This window comes from Gossypium arboreum, chromosome 5 (assembly GCF_025698485.1).
Source record: "Gossypium arboreum isolate Shixiya-1 chromosome 5, ASM2569848v2, whole genome shotgun sequence".
Taxonomy (NCBI): domain Eukaryota; kingdom Viridiplantae; phylum Streptophyta; class Magnoliopsida; order Malvales; family Malvaceae; genus Gossypium; species Gossypium arboreum.
Window position 1 is genome coordinate 29,083,248 of NC_069074.1, and position 25,642 is coordinate 29,108,889.

At 34.2% G+C, this 25,642-nt stretch overlaps 3 protein-coding genes across 10 annotated transcripts; 2 read left to right on the plus strand and 1 right to left on the minus strand.

Annotated features, from left to right (window-relative positions):
* Positions 1–1,048: 1,048 nt before the first annotated feature.
* LOC108451964 (WRKY DNA-binding transcription factor 70) lies at positions 1,049–2,391 on the plus strand. The gene is made up of 3 exons (XM_017749682.2): positions 1,049–1,560; positions 1,641–1,742; positions 1,829–2,391. The coding sequence occupies exons 1-3, from the start codon at positions 1,217–1,219 to the stop codon at positions 2,298–2,300; spliced, it is 918 nt and encodes a 305-aa protein (XP_017605171.1). The 5' UTR covers positions 1,049–1,216; the 3' UTR covers positions 2,301–2,391.
* A 3,392-nt stretch (positions 2,392–5,783) lies between these two features.
* On the plus strand, positions 5,784–15,147 carry LOC108452858 (uncharacterized). The gene is made up of 21 exons (XM_053028373.1): positions 5,784–5,913; positions 6,013–6,108; positions 6,452–6,603; positions 6,825–6,897; positions 7,180–7,302; positions 7,830–7,938; positions 8,501–8,580; positions 8,752–8,833; positions 9,533–9,672; positions 9,767–9,877; positions 10,022–10,138; positions 10,255–10,344; positions 11,006–11,059; positions 11,764–11,838; positions 11,952–12,027; positions 12,154–12,253; positions 12,347–12,416; positions 13,072–13,145; positions 13,414–13,523; positions 13,682–13,948; positions 14,534–15,147. Exons 1-21 carry the CDS (start codon positions 5,785–5,787, stop codon positions 14,815–14,817), a joined length of 2,412 nt encoding a protein of 803 aa, XP_052884333.1. The 5' UTR covers position 5,784; the 3' UTR covers positions 14,818–15,147.
* A 574-nt stretch (positions 15,148–15,721) lies between these two features.
* LOC108452859 (potassium transporter 2-like) lies at positions 15,722–22,355 on the minus strand. Of its 8 annotated transcripts, none has more exons than XM_017750638.2 (10): positions 21,952–22,355; positions 20,500–20,605; positions 20,084–20,318; positions 19,769–20,014; positions 19,631–19,684; positions 18,672–18,932; positions 18,056–18,108; positions 17,833–17,950; positions 17,286–17,540; positions 15,722–17,067 (listed from the first exon to the last, which is right to left on the minus strand). In XM_017750638.2, exons 2-10 carry the CDS (start codon positions 20,536–20,538, stop codon positions 15,938–15,940), a joined length of 2,391 nt encoding a protein of 796 aa, XP_017606127.1. In that variant the 5' UTR covers positions 20,539–20,605; positions 21,952–22,355; the 3' UTR covers positions 15,722–15,937. The 8 variants fall into 8 exon arrangements, with proteins under 8 accessions (XP_017606127.1, XP_017606125.1, XP_052884335.1 ...); XM_017750636.2 differs by lacking the exon at positions 21,952–22,355 and adding an exon at positions 21,360–21,600; XM_053028375.1 differs by lacking the exon at positions 21,952–22,355 and adding an exon at positions 21,345–21,600.
* Between the last annotated feature and the right edge of the window lie 3,287 nt (positions 22,356–25,642).

A 25,642-nucleotide genomic window follows, 5' to 3' on the forward strand; every position in this document is an offset into this window, starting at 1 on the left:
TAATATTAAATTAGTTGAGTATTTATTAACATTTGAGTCCGAATCTCACCAATGTCATTTAGTATCTAATTTGTGTCTAAGATAGTAGAGAAATAACTGTATGAAACTGGGATATCATATCATTTGTATCTCTTTCCAATAATTTAATGTCATTTCAACATTTTCATCTTAAAAAATTAAATCCAACATAAAATACTGAAATTTAGAATGAAAATACTAAAATTACAATAAATTATTAAAAATAATACAAATGACATAGTTTTCCAATTTCATACAATTCTTTTCTAAAATAGTAACATTCCTTAATTTTCAATACAAAAGTCATCTTCCTATAATTATAAGATTTCATTGCAGATAATTTTCCAACCCTATTTTTATCTTCTCTTCAATCTCAACACGTAAGATGGGGATATAATATATTTTAGGAGTAATTATGCTCTGAATTTTTGTACTCCTTATATATTTAAAATTCAATTCATTTATTTTTGATTTAATAATTAAAGTCCAATCAATAATTTTGTTAAATAAATTTCATTTAATTAAATTATATAATATTTTAAAATAAAATAATTTAACTATATAATCACTATTACATGCGTGGAATGTCCAATAAACAAATAAAATGTTGAATATGTAAAATTGTTCAACATGAATTTACTTTTACATTAAATAATTTTTACGATTTTATGGATTGAAATTCAAATTACTAAATAAATTTCCAAGAGGTTTAAATATATGGAAAAGTAGAATTATGATGTCCAAGGAAATTTAATGGAAAAAACGTTGAGGGGTACGTTTTGGAATGAATTCAAACAAAAAAAATTTAAGTTAAGCTTTCCACGTGTTGTTTATTTTATTTGGGTTAAAATTTCCACACCGTTTGAGTATCTCTGGTTGAGTGCAGGCCATATTTATCTAATTATCAAATAATATTTCCAAGCTTCCAATCTATACAGAAGAGACGTCAGCTCGCTTTTGTCATCATCAATGTGAAAGGGTTTGAATTTTCTATGTTACCCTTATCACTCCATCCCACCTTCCTTACAATTTCCTTTCATTTGCTTCTCCCCTTCCTCCATCTACTTTTCTTTTCTCTTTAAATCTTATCTCTTCTTCTCCTGTTCACCTATATTTATAAGAGTAAGCAAAGCAGAACAGGTGAAGAGGTGTCTACCTAAATTTTGGGTTTTTTAGATTTTTCTAAATAATAATAATTATGGCAAGTGTGTCAGCTTGGCCTGAAGGAGTACCGACAAGCAATAAGGAAAGGGTGATAGAAGAACTTGTTAATGGTCAAGAGTGTGCTAAACAGCTTGAGATTCTTCTTCACAATTGGTGTGAAAAAAATGGGCGTCTCTCCGCTGAGGAACTTGTGCACAAGATCTTCGCATCTTTCGACCACGCACTTTCTTTGCTGACTGCTGTTGAATCTGCTGAGGATTCTCAGAATCAGGCAACTTCCTACGATGATTCCCCTTGTTGCAATGGCAGGTCTGAAGATTCCACTAACAGCAGGAAGAAACTTGCTTCTAAGGAAAAGAGAGGATGTTACAAGAGAAGGTAACTAAAACACACACACCACATGTTAATTGGATGTTCATACATAGATTCTGATGTTAATGGGATGTTTTTGCTTGCAGGAGAGATGAACATGCATGGACAGTAGTTTCTTCAACCGTGGAAGATGGTCATGCATGGAGAAAATATGGACAAAAGCAGATCCTTAATTCTAAGCACCCAAGGTATATTATTCATTTTGCAATTTATCCCAAAAAAAATCTTAAAGCCACTATGGCAAGTGCTTAAGTGCTTCAATTATCATGAATAGGAGTTACTTTAGGTGCCCTCGCAAGTACGATCAAGGTTGTAGGGCCACTAAACAAGTCCAAAGACTGGAAGATGATGGCTCCCAAATGTTTCAGACCACTTACATTGGAACCCATACCTGCAGACCAGACTCATTCAAGGCTCCCCAAATCATCATAGATTCTGAACCTCCGGAATCTTACAGCAAGTTCAGTTATGGCAGCAGCAACCCCAAAATGCCAACCAAAAAGCTGCACGAAATCACTCCACCTGTAAAGCAGGAAACCAAAGAAGAAACACCAACAACAAGTGGTCTTACAGACATGGATTCTGTTGTGATGTGGAAAGACATAATAGGTGCTGAATACGGGGATGTGGCCTCTAACGTGTATACGAGCACTGAAATCACTTCCCAGAATTTGGAACTGGACCTTGTAATTAAGCCTGTAGAGTTCGAAGACGATTTTCAGTTTGATGAAAGTGAGTTCGTCTAGTCATCATCATATTAACTGTATCTACGATAGTTTGTAATCAGTAATGTGGAATAATAATAATAACCATTGAAACCTTCTCTAGGTGTGCAAATCTGTTTTCCTTCGAATTATAGGAGGTACTTGCTGGACATCATCGTATTGTCCACCGTAATCAATGCATTCGTGGAATTTTTCTCGATTTACTAATGTGAAGCAATAATGTCATGGCATCTTTCCAGGAAAAAATGCAGAAGCTTGGCTCGTCTTTGTTATTACTATTATATATCTGCAAGATGGGTCCCACTCCCCTGCACAAATATGAACTTTCAAACTTCTTGTGGAAAAGAATGTGGGGATGATAATTAAAACAAAACAGCACCGAGGATTCCATCCAAAGTAAAAGTAAATAAATTTAGATTTTGATAATTCATATTCAAAAAGTTATAAAATACCATTAGATTATTTAAGAGTTTTTATTTAAATCATTGATCTGTTAAAATTTTTTTTAAAATCTAACGAGTAAGCTCTAAACAACTATTCAACAATCGATATGATGAATTAGTAATTAGTAATTATTAATGAATAGAATATTATACTTTAGATTTAAGTTGATCTGACTATCAATTTTGAATATTAGAAAAGAAAGAGATTCGGGATATTCAAAATTGTTTTATAAAAAAACATTTGAATTGTAGAAGAGAAAGAGAAAAAGAGTTTTCGATTGGTGCAGATGATGCGAATGAAGAAGTTCATACAGTAACGATTTTAACAGCTTGGTGACTTAAATGAAAACTTTCAAATATTTTAATAACTATTTTGTAATTTTTTAAAATTGATGACCAAAACATAAACTAACTAATAATTTAAGGAATAGTTTACTTTAATTGAGAATTAGATATTTGTAAAATCAACTGAAAATGCAAAGTTGGGGAGGATTTGGAATTAGAATAAGGCTGCATATTTGGTGTACAAACTGGGCATTGAAACAAACTAAAGGTAGGAAAAAGAAAATTATGTTAAGGTTATGAGTCATGAAAGCGACAAATAATCCAATACAAGCACTCAAATGTTACATCTTGATTGCACCCATTTAATGCACAGGAATGTTGTCAGGGTTTTAGCTTGAATTCAACAAGCCATGAATCTTCAATGTCAAAAATGGTGGCGAATTTATGCACCAATTTCTTTTACTACAGAAAGAATTATTGTTCTTTTACAAATTGTCAAAGTAAATTGCTTAAAGCCATGAGACATACCACTTTTGTGGTGGTTAATTTGACATCAATGGTTTAATAGTTTTTAAGTATTTTTCAGATGCCACTAGTTTTTTGAATTATCTTTTGAGTGTTAAAACACTCGTAATTTTTACCGTTTTATTATAATTAAAATTTTTTTCGACTTTAAAGTTAAATCACCAAAAATATTTTTGTCTCTTAATTTATTTATTTATTTATTGCACATTATTTTTTGTGGTATGTCCTATTTATTCTCAATAAATTAAGTTATAGTTGTATTGGCATACTTAGATCAATCCATTCCAAACAAATTGGTATCGAAGCTCCGTTTCAACTGCTTTTGTAGTCTTTGCAAAGTGGTTATGCTCGTAATTTTTTTTGCTATTTCTGTTGTTACTTAAAATATTGATATCGCTGCAGGTGTACTGTTGACTAAATACGAAATCGAGAAATTCACCAGTAAAAATAGTTTCGTATTATGGTACACCAAGATGCAGGCAATGCTGGTTCAACAAGGATTGCTTAAGATGTTGTTTGGTAGAGACAATTATCAAACACGCTTTCAAAAAAGCAGAAAGACGAGATATTAAAGAAAGCATACAATTATATTCTATTATGCCTAAGCGTTGAAGTATTACGAGAGGTAGCCGAAGAGACCGTTGCATCTGGTTTGTGGCTCCAATTAGAAAGCAAGTACATGACGAAATTATTGACAAACTATGTCCACCTGAAGCAACATCTTTACATCTTAAAGATGGAGGAAGGTATGCCTATTTCAAACACCTTGACATTTTCAACTCTATTATTATGGATCCCAATGATATCAAATTAAAAACGATGATGAAGATCAAGCATTGATTGTTTTGTGTTCTTTACCTTGCTCATATGATAACTTTGTTGACACTATGTTGTATAGTCATGATGACATTTCTCTTGAGGAGGTGAAAAATGCCTTAGGTTCTAATGAGTTGAGAAAGAAATTCATTGGTAAGGTAGGTGAAAACAATCAAGGTTATGGTTTGATTGCTCGAGGGCGATCCAAATCAAAAGGAGGACAATCAAGCAAAACTCATCCCAAATCGTAGTTCAAGAAAAGAATATAATGTTATTACTGTAAGAAGTTTGGGAACATAAAGAAAGATTGTTCACAAATGAATGATAAAGCAAAATTGCATGAGTAGTAGAATGATTGTGCAAATGTGATTGATGTAGAAACTTCAAATGATGTCGGGTTCACTTTGGCAGCATTCGATTCTTGCACTGGTAAGAGGCGAATTCTTGATATGACTATTACATTTTACATTAACACCTTCAAAGATTTCTTTCAACATATAAGAGGTGTTCTAGTTTAGTGCTAATGAGAAATGACCTCGCATGTTAAGTCGTGGGGATTGGCACAATTCATATAAAATTGTTTGACAGCATTTCAAAACCTTGTCAAATGTTCGATACATTCCAGAAATAAAGGAACACTTGATTTCCTTAAGTACTTTGGACAAGAAAGGCTTTAGATGCTCCAGTGAAGGTGAAGTGTTGAAAGTATTCTCGGGCATTGTGTTTGTGATGCACGGACATTTAGAGGGAGGCCTTTATGTTTTGGATGGTTCAATGGTTATGAGAGCTGCATCAGTGTCATCATCATCTAATCTAGATTCTAACATCACTAAATTATGACATATACAACTTAGACATATAAGTAATAGAAATCGACATCTCTTGAGGCACTTTTACTCCATATTACCACAACATTAAACTATTAAAGAATCCTCTATTATTATTGTATTTTGAGCAGATGTACTTTTTATCTAAATAAAGGGGCAGCCATTATGGTACAAATGGAAATTCAAATTCAGAAAAATCTGTGAAAAACTGACAAATGAGACGTGCTATTTATAGATTTTAGTCACACCAGTAAGTGGCAAAGTCAATTTAAATTTGCGTCGACCTTTTACAAAATTCCACAATAGGTCGAAGCCCATCAGAAATGTCCTGGCCCAGTTTTGCCGTCATTGAGTTTGGAAAATGGAGAAATGAAGGATGATGCGGCAGAGCATGGTGAAACCGCGAAGCACAGAATCAAACCCCTTTGAACATCGACTGAATGTACTAACTGAAGAATTATATAATAGGGTTCTATTTTTATTTTATTTTTTAAATAACAATAATAAAAGAAAATATTGGCAGATCGAATCGAATTGGAAGTTGGAACCTCCTCCTCCTTCTTCATCTTTTTGTCGATCTCTTTATTCACAGATCATCGAAGGAAAAAGATGTTGAAATTCCTGAAAGGAGTGGTAGGCGGATCTGGAGCAGGGCTCAAGGATCTACCTTACAACATTGGAGATCCTTACCCTTCTGCTTGGGGCTCTTGGTCTCACTTTCGCGGCACCTCCAAGGCACTACTACTTCCCCACTATTTCCATCCCTTTTTAATCTCTTCCTTCTGCTCTTATAAACCTTTTGATCTCTTTCTTTTCTTTCTTTAATCTTTTCAGGACGATGGATCTCCGGTTTCTATATTTTCTCTTTCCGGAAGTAATCCGCAGGACGGCCATTTGGCTGCTGGTCGAAATGGTGTCAAGCGTCTTCGAACTGTAACTACTTCATCTTGCTCCTTGCCTTTCTATTCCAATTGCTTCCTCTGTGTTCTGTCTCGTTATGGCTTTTGCTAGAATAACCCAATCTCTAGAATTGCATATTACTGTTAGTTTCCTATATTTGTTTCTTGTACAACTCCATTCCTGCGTGTTCTGATCCGAAAAGATTAGATATTTACTTGTTATTTCTTCAGAATTTATTTTCTTTCTGTGTGAAAGATACCCTTTTTGCTTCTTTTCTTTCTCTTGCGTTTTAGAAGATGAAACTGGAGTCTCAGTTGTGTTTGTATAGTCTCTAGATTCTGAACTTCGGAATGAGTTTCTCTGCTTCTTTTTGCAGGTGAGGCATCCGAATATCTTGTCATTTCTTCATAGTACTGAGGTTGAATCTTTTGATGGTTCTAGTTCGAAAGTTACAATCTATATTGTCACGGAGCCTGTTATGCCATTATCAGAGAAGATCAAGGAACTCGGTTTAGAAGGTACACAAAGGTATATTCTCTTAACTGTGCTAAGTCTCTTGCTTGTGTTTGTTATTTTGCTTTTCCTGATTCCCAGAATGAATACACATTTAGTTTCTTATATTGGAATTAAATTATGCTTTATTGGAAATTTTATTTTCCCCCTTGATGCCATCATACATAGAATATGATGAACTTAATTTGTTGTTTAAAGCCATAATAACTTTAGATTGTGGTTTCTTTTGTTGGTAGGGATGAGTATTATGCTTGGGGGCTCCACCAAATTGCTAAAGCTGTGAGCTTTTTAAATAACGACTGCAAACTTGTAAGTATTTGGAACTCTTCCAATTACATCTTTATTCATTGAAATTCTAAAAATTTGTAGTCATGCTGAAACCTGTTTGCCAAGGTAATTAAAGGATTTTCTTCTTGTACTTGAATTAGTCATGATTGAGTGAGAGCGATTAGCAGTTCCTATCTTAGGGGAATTGCACTACATTCAATGGAACGAATGTTAATTACTAAATGTGATTCTGCAATTTCTTTATTTTTAACCCACTGCTATCTCTTTCAAGATCACTCTTTTCACTAGCTTTGGATGGTACAGGTTCATGGCAATGTTTGTTTGTCAAGTGTTGTTGTAACGCAGACATTGGACTGGAAGCTATATGCTTTTGATGTGCTATCAGAATATGATGGGGCCAATGCAACTGCTACAGGACCGATGCTGGTAATGCTTGTGTTTGGATGTGAGCAAGTGTTTTCAACTATTTTGAATCTCAATTTAACTTATATACTATTTAATCTTCAAATCCAAGTAGGTATTTATGGAATGAAGTCTACATATTTTCTTAAAGAAGAGCAAGGTTATTTTTTTGTGAATGGATCATTAGAGATGCGACCCATAAAGTAAATGAGAGGCCATATAAGTGAAGTTGTTTCTCATTCAATTTTGACATTGGAATTAACTTTCCATATTAAATTCAGGATCCTTTCAATCTATGTATTTTTTCTGCATCTAATTACATAGATGAAATGCTTTATTCAATTGTTGTATACTTTTTTATCATGCATTTTCTATATTATATATTTTCATTTTTCCATCATATGTTACTATGCTATGGAATCCTTTCTGCAGATCAGTCTCTCTTTCTTTTTCTTCTGTCTCATCTTTTTAGGATTCTTAAGATCAATTTTTCATTCTTTGTTGTCAAGATTGCCTGTGGATAATTGAATTTAATCCTTTGTTTCCACCAGCAATATGAATGGCTTGTTGGATCACAATACAAGCCAACAGAGCTGGCAAAGTGCGACTGGGCCACAATCAGAAAATCTCCACCATGGGCTATTGATTCTTGGGGTTTGGGTAAGTTTGCAATTTTTTCTTTTGATATACTGGTGTAATAAGTTAGGTAGGTTGATGAGTAAACAGCTAATTTGCTAATTCTTTGAGCATCCAGTTCTTTTCACATTGATTTTTGAGGTGTTTTTACATCATGAAGTTTCATCAGGACAAGAGTATGTTTCCTTGCATGGGTTTGGAGTTGATACTGACTATTTTTCATCTCTGTTAGATGCTAGTGTTGACTGAGAGTGATGCAGGAGCAGAGAGTACATAGCTTTTGATGTTCATTTGGCTATGCTGCTAGTGGGCATTCATTTGCTTGAGTTTATAAGTTTAGATTTGTTTCAAAATTTGAAAAACCTTCTCAGCTGTTGTTTATGCACTCTGTGTGGTACAATGACATTCAGAAAAATTGTATTGACTTATGCATGTATCAAAAGCAGACTAGTGAAATGAAAGATAACAACCATGACATATCTGTGATTTGGTTCACTTTCAATTCTTTATCTGATATTTTTGTTTCTTTCTTTTTCCTGTCTGATCTTCTATGCAATATGAACAATTTTTTTAAAAAATTTGGTAGGATGTCTTATTTACGAGATTTTCTCTGGCATGAAGTTGGGAAAAACTGAGGAGCTGCGCAACACTGCCTCTATTCCGAAGGTTTGTAGTTACATTACTATTGCTATTTGAAATGAGTGTAGTTTATTTCAAATTTATAGTTATTATTGGTGGTTGCATACCTCAGTTAGCAATAGTACTTATATGTGCTTTTGCTTTGGTCCTTTGCAAGGTTTGTTTTAGTATTTATCCGCCTAATTTCTTGTCTCACAGTCTCTGCTTCCAGATTATCAGCGGCTCTTGAGCTCCATGCCTTCTCGCAGGTTGAATACATCAAAGCTTATAGAAAATAGTGGTAAGTGCCCTTTGCTTTGTGTCCTTGTAGTTTTGCCAAAAGTGTGAGACATCCAGCAAAGCAGTCTGCTTTATAAGCATGAGATTTTTATCTTCAATCTTGGACCAACTAACCTAATTAAAAACCTCTTGGAGTGGCACAGACCACAGAGTAAATTAGTCAAGCTGTTTTCGTGGATATGTTGTCTTCATTCTATTATTTCTTGGTTGTGGACTCTATATTTTAGGATCAGTTCTACCTCTGAACAACAGTTGAAACATTTTATGTACATATAGTCCTTTATGATTGGTTATTACTACTTTATGGGAAGCATTGGGAGATTAAAGAGGAAAATAGTTCTGAACTCATCCTCTATCCATACAAAATTGTATTGGGGGATGATTTGAGATGATGAAGTGAGATGGTACACTTCTTGAAAGTGAAGTTATGCTGAAAGCTTTAGGCTTAGAAACAGCAATCTCACAGTTCCTCATTATTGTAATAAATTTTCCTTTATCAGAAGTTCAATCTGGAACTCTCTGTTCTATATGGTGCTTCTCTTTGGTTCTTCTGAAGTCTGCTTTGTGAAATTGATGCCTTTTGTGTGTGATCTTTTTGCTTATGTTTCCACCCATGGTGTATTTGTTTTGAAAATTCCTTCTTCTCCATCATGTTTTTGCTTTGTGCTAATACCACATTCTAAAATACTTTTATTGCCAGAATATTTCCAAAATAAGTTGGTGGACACCATACATTTCATGGAAATTCTTAGTTTGAAAGACAGTGTTGAGAAGGATACTTTCTTTCGTAAGCTTCCTAATTTAGCAGAGCAGCTTCCTCGCCCAATTGTGTTGAAGAAGGTGCAACCTTTGGAACTTGAGTGTGATAAGTTAACTAAGACAAATCATCCATGGTTTCAACAGCCAATTTATGATTTCATAACTTGCTTTGTAGTTACTTCCTTTGTTAGCCTCTGCCCTTGAATTTGGTTCAGCTGCTGCCCCTGCTTTGACTGCACTGTTGAAAATGGGTTCTTGGCTTTCTGCTGAAGAATTTAGTCTGAAGGTCATACTACTGTTTATTTCTTGTTTACTTTAGACATATGATTTTATGTTTGATTTAAATATAAAATCCAACTCTGTTTAAACATGTAATATCTGCTCTATTACTTTTGGCTGACTGGATAATATCTTGGCTTCTCTGGTGTAGGTACTGCCTACAATTGTGAAGCTCTTTGCTTCTAATGACCGAGCTGTCCGAGTTGCTCTCCTTCAGCATATTGATCAATTCGGAGAATCTTTATCAGCTCAAGTTGTTGATGAGCAAGTATGCAATCCATGGCACATATGTTACTTCCTCATTCGAGCAGATTTTAGTTGCTTATTTCAAACTCCTGATAAAATTGCAAATTAATAACTGTTGGTTTAAAATTTTACAACTAGGTCTACCCCCATGTTGCTACTGGATTTGCAGACACGTCTGCGTTTCTCCGAGAATTGACTCTCAAGTCCATGCTTATAGTGGCTCCTAAGGTATGCTCAAATCCATCCAGCTGAGCCTTGAAAGCAGGGAATTCTACTTTGGCTCATCATCTATCTCTTAGTCATTTCTCTTTGAAGAGAGTATAGTGTTACCAGTCATGTTGGTGACTTATTCAAGTTACTTTGCTAATCTTACAAGCTTGCAATGTTCGAGGAACCAGTAAAATTTATAAACTTATCTTTACTTGACTTTAGTCAAAAGATGTTGGAATTAGGAGACAATGTGAAGATGGATTTCATTAACTAATTGTGATCCATTGAGTTTGGGAACATATTCACCACTGCTAAAAGCTGGGATCTTCAGATGAGTACCAATAAGATAAATTGAGTTTGGGAACATATTCCCTGTTATATGCCAATCGTCTTAGGTTTTGTGTAAGGTCTTGTGTGTGAAGTTCAATTGCTTGTTATGTTGTTTCATGTACAATGGAGGAGGAAGAAGTACTGAAAAAGGGAAAAAGAAAATCAACGAACTCAAGTTCGAGTTTGTTATGAGCTTGTAATTTTTATTCCCGTGCTGCTATATTATCTCCATGATCTTGCTATCTTGCTTCGTTTTATATTTTCTTTAAGCTTCGTGATATATTACTATTTTTATGTAAAAATGTTATTTGAGTCTGTTCTAAGTTTTGCTGTCTCATCTCCATTGCAGCTTTCACAACGTACTTTGTCAGGCTCATTACTGAAGTATCTTTCCAAGTTACAGGTGTGCATCATATTGTGTTGCAGTTTTATTCTATGGTCTTTTTCTGGTTAGTTTATATGAGTTTCATTGCCATCATTTTGCAAGGGAAATATTAGAAAACAGAACAACCGCAAGTTTCTATTTTTATAACCTTAGACCTGCATGACCAGTTTATAATAAAATCATTATTATATTTACATCAAGTTGAACCTGCAAATTCATAAATTATAATAAACTGTTAATTTATTGCACATCTAACTAAAAATTATACTAAATTTATTTTGCAAATTTTAATTTTATGGATTTAAATATCATTTTATTAAATTATTTTCTTCATATATTTCTGATAGTTAATAACAAAGGAATGTTTTGTTGTCTATAACACTTATATAGATTGCGTTGAAAATATTAAATAAAAGAAATAGGTATGGGTCCAACACCCAACACCCAACTGCCATGTATTGGTTTGGTTTGCTCCTAACAAACAAAAGGCCATGCCATGGTGTAGATTGTCTTAATTGACGGTGAAGTATATTATCTAACTGGATAAAAAGGTTAACCGGTTTCAGCTTAAAATATTAGTGTTGGAGTTGTGTCTAATTTCCCATATGAAAATCACCAATATATTACTATTATGAGAATGGTAAGTTTCTCTTTTAATTTGTTTGATGATTTTTTCTGTTTTAAAGTCATGTTCTTATGTACGTTTTGGCAATGTTGTGCAGGTTGATGAAGAGCCTGCAATTAGAACAAATACCACCATATTATTGGGAAACATTGCAAGCTACCTAAATGAAGGGGTTAGTTGATTCTTGGCTAATCCTTCTTGAATATTTTAAATTACCTGTTTCTTGTTAAAGTTCAATTAATTGTGTCCTGTTAAAAATTGTCATCTCTTGCTCCAAAATTGTAGACACGGAAGAGAGTTTTGATCAATGCATTTACGGTCCGTGCATTGCGTGATACTTTCTCTCCTGCCCGAGGAGCAGGTATACATGTTTATGGCTAGTTTCTGATACTCTTGGTTTTTTAAATGTGCTTTCTTTGATTTTTAAAGCATTCGTGTTCTTGTTTTTATGTTATCATCAAACTAACATGAAATTATGTTGTGGCAGGAGTTATGGCTTTATGTGCCACTAGTTCTTATTATGACATGACTGAGATTGCTACCCGGATTCTTCCAAATATTGTTGTACTTATCATTGATCCTGACAGGTTATGTTATTCTTGATCAGCTTATTTCTTGTCAACTTATTATTATTATTTTTCAGTGTACATGAAGAATGTACTCTCTTGCCTCTTAAACAGTGATGTAAGGTCAAAGGCATTTCAGGCAGTTGATCAATTTTTACAGATAGTGAAGCAGTATAATGAGAAGGTGAGCTATAAGATGCCTTTCCATCTCCATTTCTTTTCATTGAACTTAGGCAAATGCAAACTTACTATAGTTTCAGTGCTATCAAGCACACAATTAAATGCTATTTCTTAGTATCTCTAACTTTCTCTTATTTCCTTGATCAGCATCCTGATGCATCAAGTATAAATTTTCCATCCTTAGAAACACTTTGTAGCTCATATTTTGTTGATTTTAAGCAGTAAATCATGTTATGAACCAAGGCCATAACTTCTTAATAATGTTTGTAGCTCTTGGTTCTGCAACTGTTGATGTGGTTTCATCCATTTGCTGTTAACCAGTGTATGGCTATTAGACATTTCAAGCATTCAAGCAATATATAACTAATTATGTGTTCTTTTCGATTCAAAATATATCTTGCTGCTTTTATGTGTTTATCTCTCATTGTTATATATTCTTTGTCTTAAGTTCTGGTGAGGATATTTTGATTCAGCCAATAGTGAAGGCATATCAAACATTGTGGTATTATTAGTAGTATTATCTGGATCAAACTATAGTTTTTTATACAAGCGTAAAAAAATTGAAATTTAAATATTCAAGGTATGTTCTAAGAAATTTTGCTATCATCTATAGTATAGTATTTTCTTATGCTAAAGTTTTTGTGCTTTGTTCTTTACAGGGTAATGCTGAAGATACTTCAGGTGCTGGAAGTTTAGGGATTTCATCAATGCCTGGAAATGCTAGTTTACTTGGGTAAGTTGAGAATTTTTGCTGTAGGAGGGCCATATTGATTGTTACCATACAACAAGATGGTTCACATGGAATCAATGACCTTGAAAACTTGTGTGTTACAATTTTTTTTCTTGTAAGGTGCATTAATTTTTAAGCAGCTAGCTTAAATAGTTAAATGATTTATAAAGGCATGTCCAGAATTTTTTTATAACCACTTGATGGATAATGTCAGTTCTCTTTTCCCAGGATGTAATTTTGGTTTTTGACTGCTAAAATTCTAACCGTGCAGATGGGCCATGAGTTCTTTAACTCTTAAAGGCAAAGCTTCTGATCAAGCTCCAGTTGCTACTGCAAATTCTGTCACACCTGCAACTACCACAGCCTCTACAGCCAGCTCAGGTATTTCTTGCAATTATTTGACTTATAAAATTTGGTACCTGTTATTTTGGAAATAAGTTAATATTATGCTGCACCTTTGGTCTTCACTTTTGTCTGATTATATTTTGTGTTCATTCATTAATTCCATCTCTAATGTTGTTTTTCTATGACAATCTTAGGACTAATAGAAACTCCAAGTACAGCACCAGTTCACCGAGTAAGTTCCAGTACAGATTTTGCAGATCAACCAATGCCTCCATCTCCTACTTCAACCGATGGATGGGGAGAAATTGAAACTGGCATTCATGAAGAACATGACAGTGACAAAGATGGATGGGATGATATTGAACCCCTTGATGAGCCAAAGCCTTCTTCAGCTTTGGCAAATATTCAGGCAGCTCAGAAGCGTCCTGTTTCACAACCAGTTTCACAGCCTAAACCACAAGGTAGTATTCTCCATTCAATTCTGGAATGTAGGAATTAAACCTCTAGTCTTAATGTTTATGGTCCAAGATGGGAAAATATGTGATGCATTTACATTTTTCTATATGCATGAACAGTCATTGTAAACAAGTTAAAATTAGTTGAATAAGGATGTGAATAACCATAGATGATCTAGATTTTCCCTTAATCTCTGGCCAAAAAACAAAAAAATAGTTGCTCTTAATCAGAAATTTGTCATTATTTAAAGTTTTCTTCAATGAGTGCTCCAAGGGCTCTCATTAAAATTACTGTATGTAATATTGTCTTATCTTATCCCATGCATTGGAAACAATGAACAAAGTTATCAACTATTAATACATATTTACTACAAATAATATATTAGCTAAACTTAAAGCTTGCCCTAAGAGCATTTGTTAGAACTCTTATTTACATGTAGTTGAAACTGGAAATGCCTTAAGAATTTATCAGCAATCAGTTCTCAGGGATATTGGTCATTTAGTCATTAGATAAGCTTGTTTAATGATATATTTGTGAAAATTTGAAGATTTACATTTCGGGTGGATGGTTTTTTTGTTTCTATGCTTTAGCTTCAACAAGTTTGAGACCAAAAAGCACAGTGAAGGCGGCCAAAGATGAAGACGACGATTTGTGGGGTTCTATAGCAGCAGCTCCTCCAAAATCTGCTTCTAGACCATTGAATGTGAAAACAGCTGGAGCAGTTGATGATGATGATCCCTGGGCAGCTATTGCTGCTCCCCCTCCAACAACCAAGGCAAAACCTTTATCAGCAGGAAGAGGCAGAGGAAATAGAGCAGCTGCTCCCAAATTGGGTGCACAGAGGATAAATCGGACATCCTCCACTGGGATGTAAAATACGAAGGAACAGAATGCAAATGGAGGAGAAAAATATCAGGTTTTGTACACTTTTCTCTATCTGGACTGGCTTAACATTAAAATTTCATGGAAGTCTTTGTTGTCTGCCAAGTAGTATCTGATACTGTTTCTTTTCCTCTTGGTATATTATTTGATTTGTAAGCATTCTTTCGTACAAGATGTTGCCTGCTGCCTTCTTGTTCCACAGTTACTATAAAAAGACTGGTGTGCAGTTTTGATCATGTAATTGTATTTTGTGTAGGGAACTCTATAAACCAAATTTAGATGTATTCCTTTGAAAGAATAATAAAAAAGTTCAGTGCTATAATCAGAGTTTGATTTTATGTACTACCAGTCCAGATTGTGGTTCTAAATAAAACCTATGTATTTGAAGTCTCCATTGTATGAGAAAAAAATATAGAAGATCATAATGAGAATAATGTAAGTAGTTGAGTCGGTCCAAATCCAAGTCCAAGCGAGCAACATGAGCATCTCCTCAACATGGTTTACACGAATCAAAAATGTTTCTTAGTGTTTTGGTTCAACGGAATTCGCAGTTTTATTGTAAAAGCACCTCTCGGTTGAAATATAGCTTTTGATTCAGCCCATCGGAATTCACAGTTTTGGTTGTAGATGATGTGAACACTTGTATCTCTAGATCCATTCTAATACGACAGTTGATGAGTGGATTTGCGGATTACTTTATGATCATGATGTTATCTACCCTCATTTCAAAGTTGATCGAGGATATCTGATTCAGTAATGCTGTACCTTTAGCTTGACTATTTTGCGTTGGCGTTGAATTTTTTCTCTTGATATTAACGCACTATACGGTAACACGTGGTAGGGAGTGAAAACGCTGTCGTGGAAATAGAGAAATGGTATAAAGACTTAATACGCACTTTGATATATATAGTAATTTCATGTGTGTAGCATCATCTGACATAAAGGAAGAGGTGAATCCCTCCCTCTCTTAAACAAGTTATAACTTTCTCTACAGACCAGCTGGAACTAGCAAGTACGTCTTCTTTCTTTCACTTCATTATATTTGTGTTTATGTATATATCTCTGGCATAAATATAATAAGCTACAAAAACTAGTTACATGAGATGGGAAGCTTACACCACATAAACCATGCCAACCTCTAATAAAGATACTGGGGGCACCTTGAGTGCAACATCTGGTCCGCGGCAATTCCTTCTCAAGAAATTGTACCCAAAATTAATGGCCAATCTCTTTAAAATCGAAGATCCTTGCTTTGCTTCCACATGTGTGTGTCCTAGTATGAATGCAGTCCCTGCTTCTTGGGCTGTCATCAGATCCCTCAGCTCTTCTTCCAACTGAACATACATTTTGGTTTGCACATCAGATTCGGAGTCATCATCATCAATCGCAAATCTAACTCTCCTTTCAACAGCTCCCGCACCCATAGCCTGCATCTCAATCACATCCGTCACACTCTCTACCGTTGAGAATCCAATAGATACACTTGCTGGTTCCACACTTTCCTCAATTCCATAACCTCGTGTGCCAGAAAATGCTACTGTCCCTATTACTGCTAATCTACGTTCACTTGATGATTCATTAGAGTGGGAAGCATCATCTTCAGCATAAGGACTAGTGTGCTGGGTCCGATGCCAATCATAGCGGATGAAATCAGCCAGTCTGGCAACTAGCTCCGTTTCAAAAGAATCAATATCCTGGTGTACATCTCGGTATCCATAACGAACGATGCACCTATAAGACCTATGAGCAGCAGGACCAACACGGCCCACTAGATAACGCTCAGCTGGGGGTACAAAAGGGACAGGTACTGACTTTACACACACAAAGACGAGGATATGGTGGTAGGCCGGAAGGTTAGTGACAAAACGAGAAAAGTTAGCTGGGATGCCTGAGGTGAGATCAGTAAAAACTAAGCCAATACCGGGTGTTCGAGCAACTCCTAGGCTTGGACCCAATGCTAATAGCCATTCTAGGGACACCTTATTGTGGAGATCAAATTCATATTTCTTAATGGTGGCATAATGCCATACAAACATGATTGTCATGAGGAAAAGGGCCAACAGAATAGGAAGCCAAGCACCTTCTGTGAACTTGGTGAGTGAAGCTGAGAAGTAAAGCAACTCAATAGAACCAAAGAAAAGAAGAAAGGAAAGAGCTACAGCGGGAGGTTTGTTCCAACAGAGGATAATAACGAGGGACATGAGGCATGTTGTCACCAGCATCACAGTCATCACTGCCAACCCTGATACCAATAAGAGCAGATCTTTAACAATGCATCAAACTTCTTTGTTTCATCTAACATAAAAAAAGGATCTAATTCCTCAAACCCTTTCCTGCTGAAGTTTAGTTTATTGGTAGAGGCCAGTTGAAAAATCTTCCAAAGGAATAAGAAAATGGAAATTCGTATTATGTTAGAGAATTATTATCTGCAATGCATGAAGTTTAAGTGTTCAAACTTACCTGATGCATTCCCCATGTGTTTTGTGTCTCTAAATCCAATAGTCACAGTGATGCAAAGGATCATGAGCACCCAATTTATTTCAGGGATATAAATCTGGCCATGTATCTTGTCGGAGGTGTGAATAACCTTCACTCTAGGAAAACAGCTAAGTGATTGGCTCTGATTGATGATCGAGAATGTTCCGCTAATGATTGCTTGGCTTCCCACAACAGAAGCCAGAATTGCTATTACTAACACTGGCCATCTCACACTATCTGTATACACACACACACACAAAAAGAGTGATGCGGTCAAGTTTATTTGTCTACAACCATGAATTCAGATATGTACCCAACAGAGAGATACTACAACCCATTTAAGCAGGGGAGACATGATAAACTAAGATGGTGTTATCCTGCCGACACATCAGTCAATCTTTCAGACTATTTCTTAGCTCTTGGAGTAAAAGGGAGGTCAATCATTAGACTTGAAATTTACATTTCCTATTTCATCAGTCAACTTCCTACCATTTTTTGTTGGTTTTGTAAACAGATGATGGGAGTATACCTGGAACTGAGACATAGAAACTGATGTGGTAACTTGTATGATGATGTTGAGACAAATAAGCAGCTTGACCCATATATGCCAATATAAGAGCTGGATAAACCAGAAAGGTGAAAGCAGTCTGTAGCAAGACAAAGGTTAAATTTCAATTTAGTAGCCGACTTTGAACTCAAATTGAATCAGTAACCATCAAATCAAAATTTACAAGGTATTAGTGTTGAGTTACCTGAATTGCAGCATAAGAGAAGTGACCAAGATCAGCAAACATTGCCTCCGAGCCTGCATGGATAATCAGGTATACTATTGGCAATCATTGGTTGTAAGTTGTCACAATGAAGTTAAGCTATGGTATTAGTTATCGATATATCTCTAGTTTCAACAAATTTCAGATGGTATTCTAATGACTTTGCTTGAAGACTGAAAAATAAAAAGATACAGGACATAATTCTTGTTATTTGGATATAACAGCAGATAGTATAATGGGGCCTTGCAAATCAGATCATGCTGAGATGTTTAGCTTGAATGATAGGATCCATGGCCAGCCTTGAGTTTCGTTCGAGTATAATTTTTGAATTTTACTAAGGATACGGATATTTCATTTGCAGGGTTAACTCTATGATTACTCGGAAAAGGTTTCTCCATTTTGCCAACATAATCTAATAATGTCAAATAATGATCTTCTTGTAACTGTGAACCAACCTTAAACATGGGTAAATTTTAACTTATGTCCCATGCATGGATTACTTTGAGCTAAGGAGATTACATTGAACCTATCAAAGGCAAAGTGGCCAAGGACATAATGAGGATGAAAATTTACCATATTTATCTGTATTTAAACTCACCTGTTATGCAGAGAAGTATGCCTCCCAAAGACATCCATCCACCTTTCTTTGTCTTCTTCAAGAATTTGAACATGTAATATGGAGAAAGAGCTTGATAGACATGTGGGTTCCAGTGGATCATATTGTATAAGCCAAGGGCACTGATACAAAGCAGCCATGTTAACACTATGGGAGCAAATAAAAATCCGACCCGATGTGTACCGTAGTGTTGAAGTGCAAAAAGACACACCAAAATGAAGCAAGTGATTGGAATAACTGCATCTGCAAAAGAGATAGCATGAATGTCAGATAAAGGGGCAGAATATAGATAACTTGAAAAAAAAACAGGAATGTAATATATGGAAGGCCAACAGGACCCAAGGATGGAAGAAAATAGAAGACTGAAAATTGCAGTTTATTGTTTAAAAGCTAAGTATGAAATTAAATTCCATGCAAATCAGTGTGGAAAGCATCTTTCGTATAAGTGCAATATATTGTATGCTCAGGCATGAAGCTGCAAAAAAGATATCAAATCCACCATTCCAGTGAAAAGGAAAGAGGATACATGTCTCCTTATCTAGAAAAGAATTTACCCAGAGAGTAATGTTTTATTTCCCCTTAAGGTATTGCAAATTATATACACAAATGCGATCAAATAAAAAATTTTCTTCAAAAATCTCATAACTAAAATATTTTCTTTGTTCTCTCATTATTTCAGAGACAGTTAAAACCAAATTCATCATTCACCTTCCCATCAAACAGAAAAGAAGAGAGGACCAGAATAGACTAAAAGAAAGGACAGGTTACTGTTGAATGTTCCCTGCAGGCCAACTGGATTTTATTCACCAGCTAGATGCGAACTTTAATCAGATAAGTATTTAATCAGTTAATATGAAAAATGGTTGGCCCCATTATAGCATCAGAGGCTCCAATGCTATTTACACATGAGAAGATCTAGAATAGTAAACTCAGGAGCTTACACTGGTGATGCTCCTTGGACATGGATAACTCGAGGCCAGAGACAGCAGAGAAAACTACATATCGAAGTATATATTAATTAGTCGGTGACTAAAAAAAATTAGTTGCAAATTGAAGCAACCAACTGCTAGGAGGTTTACCTGAAATTGCTGGAGTGAGAACGCCATCTCCAATCACCATACAAGTTCCTAGGAGAACCAAGATTAATAAAGCAGTGTGCAAGACCTTATGCTTCTCAAGGTACACTTTTACTCTTGAGCTGCTCCTTTTCTCTGGAGGGTGCTCAAGTTTATATGTAGAGACCGCTTCATCAGCAACCTGTCTGTTGGGCAGAAGACTGACATTTGCGTGTCGGCATATCAGAGAATACAGTGCAAAAGTCCCTCCTGCAATCAATAAAAGGTTTCAGTTTAATGGCTAAATGATATGGACGAGACAATTGCTTAAATGCTTACCCTCTCTGTTGTCATCCGCTCGAAGAACCACAAACACGTACTTGAATAAGGGGACTAAAGTAAGAGTCCAGAAAACAAAGGATAGAACACCAAAGATCTCTTCATTTGACTCTGAGTGTTGAATGTCTTCAGCAAATGTGCTCTTGTAGACATAAAGTGGGGAAGTACTCAGATCCCCATAAACCACACCTAGACTTTGGTATGCGAAAAGCAATGCCGTCTTCCAAGAACCCTTCTGCAACACAATTCCAGAATAAGCTACTCTCCTACCAACTGATAACAGCATAATTCCTTCAACCAAATAATCTAATCCTACTTATTTTCCTAAATACAAAATCAAAATCACCAATAACTTAAAATAGTTTATGGATGTATATGCACTTTGTGCTATCAGGTTGAAAGTTAAATGCAGAAACCTTTGAAGCATCCGAGAACTTGCCATACTCAAGATCCATGATAATTATACTTCAATTTTCAGCCAGAGTTTCTTGCCAGTGAACGCAATTTAGCTGCTGATAAACACTGAAACAATATGCCAAACATAAGTGGCACAATCCAACACCGGGAATTTGGAAGAAATAATTTTAAACAAGGAAAAAAAGAAGAGAACTTTCAAGATGAAATTTCCAAGGACATCCAGGCTATCCCTCCATTACACACCCGCAAATAGAGGAGATAAAAAGCATGTCTCATTCACCCACATGGCTTCCATACCTCTATAACATCCTCCACCCAAACTCTTTGAAAGCTATGCGCATCTTAATCAAATTCTCACGGAAAGTAAGAAAACAAGAAGCCAAGTGACACCCAGACTCCAATTAATAGAAAATTTATGGAATCTTAAACAGGATTGAAGCTCAGCTACGCTATAATTATACAGACAGAATTCTTAAATGCTCAAGGGCCCTCATTTCTTTTACATAATATTATTTTTATGGTTGATGAAGAGTGGAAGAAACTGATACTTCATCCTTCCTCAATTTTTAAACCAAAAAAAAAAAAAACCAAACTTTGAACCCACTTACAGAATTAACCCACATGGACAAAGAAGCAGAAGATACAAACAATCAGAAAAAATCAATATAAGCGTAATACATATATATTTTTATAATATAGAAGCAAATGCAATAGTTTCCAACCAATGTTTTGTGCAGGCAAGAAAGAGAACAAAATAAGAGAATCATGTGATGCAACTACAGTTGCATTTAGAAGAGAATGATATATCACCACCAACAGCCAAATACAATGAATTAACTTATACCCCACAAGACCACACCTTTCTCTTTCTCAGATTTCTAACTGAAGCTTAGTAAAACCTTTCATTTTCTTTTGCTTGATAAAGCTCGGATTTTTTTTTATTTTTTATTTTTTGCAGTAAAGGAAAGGTAAAGTTGCTCTTATATTATTAGTTCCTTTAATAATGGAGTTTGTTTGGTAGTAACTCAGAAATAAATGAAAGAAGACAAGGCAAAACCAATTTACCCCTCTCCATTAGACCATTCAGAACTGTAAAACAGACCCTATTTATTGTAAATGAAGACTATATGAACATAAGATGGGCAGCCCCATGTGCTGCAAATAATCCCCATGAGATGAATCCAAATGCACTTTTGTCTTTTTAGATTAAAAAAACCCGGCATTTTTATTACATCATCCCTCGTCCTTGTTACTGTGTCTACAATTGTTACTGACTCCCTATCTATTTCTTTTATCAATACTAAACTTCATTCTGGAAACAGCTGTAGCACCCGTAGATGATTGATAGATAGATAGACAAACCCATTTAAGTTACAAACTTTGCTGAAAAAACCATCCCCTTTAACCTTTTACTGAAACAACTACAACTAAATAGATATAGAGAAACTTACCCAAGTCCTTTTTTCTGGCAAATTCCAATGGCCACCAAGTGGAAACCTCGTTGCATTTAGCTCTAGACTCTACACAAGCTTGGAACTTCCATTTATGGTAGCTGATATGTGCAAAACTATAAGCATGTGAAAGGATCTGAATTTTATGAGATGAAATGATGCTCTTTTGGATGGATTTGAAGATCAAATGAACACAGACTTGAAGGTTTCAACCGACAATACGAACATTGTTCAGTAAAACAGAATCAAAATTGGATTAGAGAACGTGGAGAGAAGCTATAGATAATTTGATCCCATGAAAATGGATTGATGGAGCATGATTTTTTAATGAAGAAATAATATAAGGAGATTATCGTGAGCGGGAATATTGGCAAGCTTGTCAAATATAGCCTTTAGACTTTTGTCCTTTCATGTCATGTAACTTATGTTCATCACTTTAAACGTAAACTTGGCCGTCCCATGTTTGTAGGTTGATTATATTCGCTAAAAATGTGAAAATTGATGAATTGAGTATTAATTCGATTTACATTAAAGTTATAAATTTAAGTGTGTTAAAATGTATTACGGATAGGAAGAGATAAAATTTAAAATTAAAATATATTTTAAGAATTAAAATATATTTTAAGTAATTTTGTAGGATTGATAATCAAATTATTATGCCATTGATTTATGGGTTAAAACCCATTTTATTATTATTTTTATTCATTAATATTCAATGCAATAATTTTCATTATGTGTAATATTCATGTAGAACTCATCTATTTAATGTAAAAATCAATTTGTGAATGGTGATTGAATATGTATTAAATATTAATTGATAAAAAAATAGAGTGAGTTAAACCCTAATTCATAGGATTTGATTAAATAAATTATTTAAATAATAATAAATTATTTAAAAAACTACTTCAATTAAATTGTATCAATTGTGAGTCAATTGGTTTGATGCTTCTTTCTAGACCGATGCCCCGATAAGTTCAGTTCGGTTCAAAGAATTATAACTCTTAAGTATACATACACATTGTATGCGTTTAGAATTTAGTCTTATTTTTTTAATAATTTAATTTTATTTTTAAATTTAAAATTTATTTTCAAATTATAACCACATAACATTTTAATTGAATAGTAATTATATGAATTAATTAATAATATCATTAACATAAAATGATTAAATCTTAAATTTAAGCGTATTAAAAATTAAAATTACAAATTAACTATTTTTATAAAATGGAGAAAGAAAAAACGAAGTATGGTGTGTGTGCAACGTGTCAGCCTTAGAAAAGTTATTTACTTGCCATTTATATCCTCAAATTTAAAAAATATAATAAATGTTTGTCATTTATATGTAGGTATATAAATTATTAGCATCTTAACCAAATGAAAAAAGAAGAAGAAGCTAATTTTATCCTTCTTGATTGACACTTCTAGAAGTTTCAACTAGTATTATATTGGTGGTGTATGGCCCTTCCCTGAGCTTAATGGAATTCACAATAATATAAAATTCAAGCATTAGCAAAACCATAGTATATAAAACTTTTCAAGTACAAAAATGAAATAAAAAGATAAGTTTAAATCATGAGAGTTAAATGAGATAATAAAATATTTATATTTAATTTTAATTATGAATATAAAATAATTTTAACAATAGTAACTAATATCTACTTTTTAATGAAGTTATAAAATGCAAAAAATTTAATTATTAATAATTTTAATAAATACATTGAAAAGTAAAAATATATAAATTTACATCAGATTTAATCTACACCCAACAAGGGAAAAGGTAACATTAACAAGTGTGTAACTCTAATTCCGTACCATGACAGTAGAGTTGGATACATTGTGACATGATATCTACCTACAAAACATTAATTATGACGGATTTGAAGCCGGTGAAAGAAGCTTTCCCGTTCGGTGTAAGACAGCTTTGGCCCTTTGGGGTAGCTTTAGACTCAAACAAGATTAAAAAAACAAAGGGATAGCCCCAACTCCAAATTGTGCAATGTGCACCAAAATAATAGATCAATGGTGGCATTTATTGGTAGGTGAAGTGCAGTCTTCAATTTACCTCATCTGTCAATGAAAATTATTTGTTTGTACTAATGTAAAAGCAACCCTATACCAAATAAGAGCATGAAGAAGACCAGTTTATGGATCGGTTTATTCGTCTAAACTCAAAAGTCCGCTTGAAATTTGAAAGAGTTTAAATAAAAATAATAAACCTGAAAAATAGGTTTGGACAAAATAAAATTAGGCTCGTTTAAAATATAAGTCAAATCTGGGCTTAAACATTCAAGGCCTGAGTCTGGGCGGCTCGACCCGTTTTTAAATTTATAATACTTTATATTATGTTATTTATATATATTATATAATTTAGAACACATTAAAAAAATAAATCTAAACTAAATATATCATACTACTCTAATGTAAACATTAAAATAATATTAAGATGACTATATAAAAATTTTCAATAAATAAAAAATGTATGAAATTATTAAATATTAAAATAATATTATATAGATATTTTTTAAAAAAATTTAAAAAATATATGGGCGGGCCTAAATTGAGTTTACGGTAGTCTTTTGCAAATATGGATAAGTTTAGACAAAATTTTAAATTCATATTTTGGGTCAGGTCAAGCTTAACAAATATAAAATATATTACTATCATGCTTAGGCCCAACTTGACCCGAGCACCTCTAGCGTGAAGCTATGAATCATGGGCTTAAATTTTTCCTAAAATGAAATGGTTATATGCTATTAGTCATTGAACCTTAAAAGTTAAAAATTCATATCTCACTTTCCAATTTAATCATTATCACTGTTGGTAAATTTTATTAAAATTTGTTAAATTAACTTGTTTGTTTTCTATAAATTATATGCGAATAGCCTAATAAAATTGCGAATTAAATATATGGTTGACTTGTTTTGTGAAAACTAACAACAAATTTAATTGAGAGGGAGTATGATTACCAACAATTGGAGAGTCAATATGATGACAAAATGCATTATAAGAAATTGGTTTCACATATGAACAAAAACTTACCACTTTTCCCTATTACCACATAAACCTAAACAGTTGATGTCCAATTATTACTTCAAAGCTATAGTTGGAACTGTTTTTTTTTTTCTTGTACGTAAGTTGGAATTGATTGTTGCAACCCAAAAAGGGATGGCTCATATGCTTGCTGCCATCAAATTAATCTTCCCTACAAGCAATGCAACTTGTTTTAATATCAACCATCTTTGTTTAGATGAAATAAAAACCAAGAGTTCCATTTTTGGTGCATGGAAGAAACATTAAACGTGATGTGGGGTATAGATTACCAGTCAGGTGAAAACTGGAACAAGGAGTGAGCCTAACCCCTATCCCTGCCTATTACAGGCAACATCAAGCAGCCTGGAATTGTTGGTGTGGGACTCCAAACTTAGGCTCAAATATCTCAAACGTCTGTGTGTTGTTTGGGCAAATTTGTTTGGACAGCTGAAATTGCGGGATGAAATGAAAATATGAAACCAGAATTAAAAACATTGTCCAGATCTGAGCATCAAGCCCAAACTTCATTACAAGGAATTGGAAAATGGAAAGTTGCCATCCATACGTGCATGTATTATAGGTTGCGGATCAAAACTCATGATCATTGCATACTGAATGTATTATGGAGGTCAACTAATCGAATGAGGCTCATTTAGCTCGC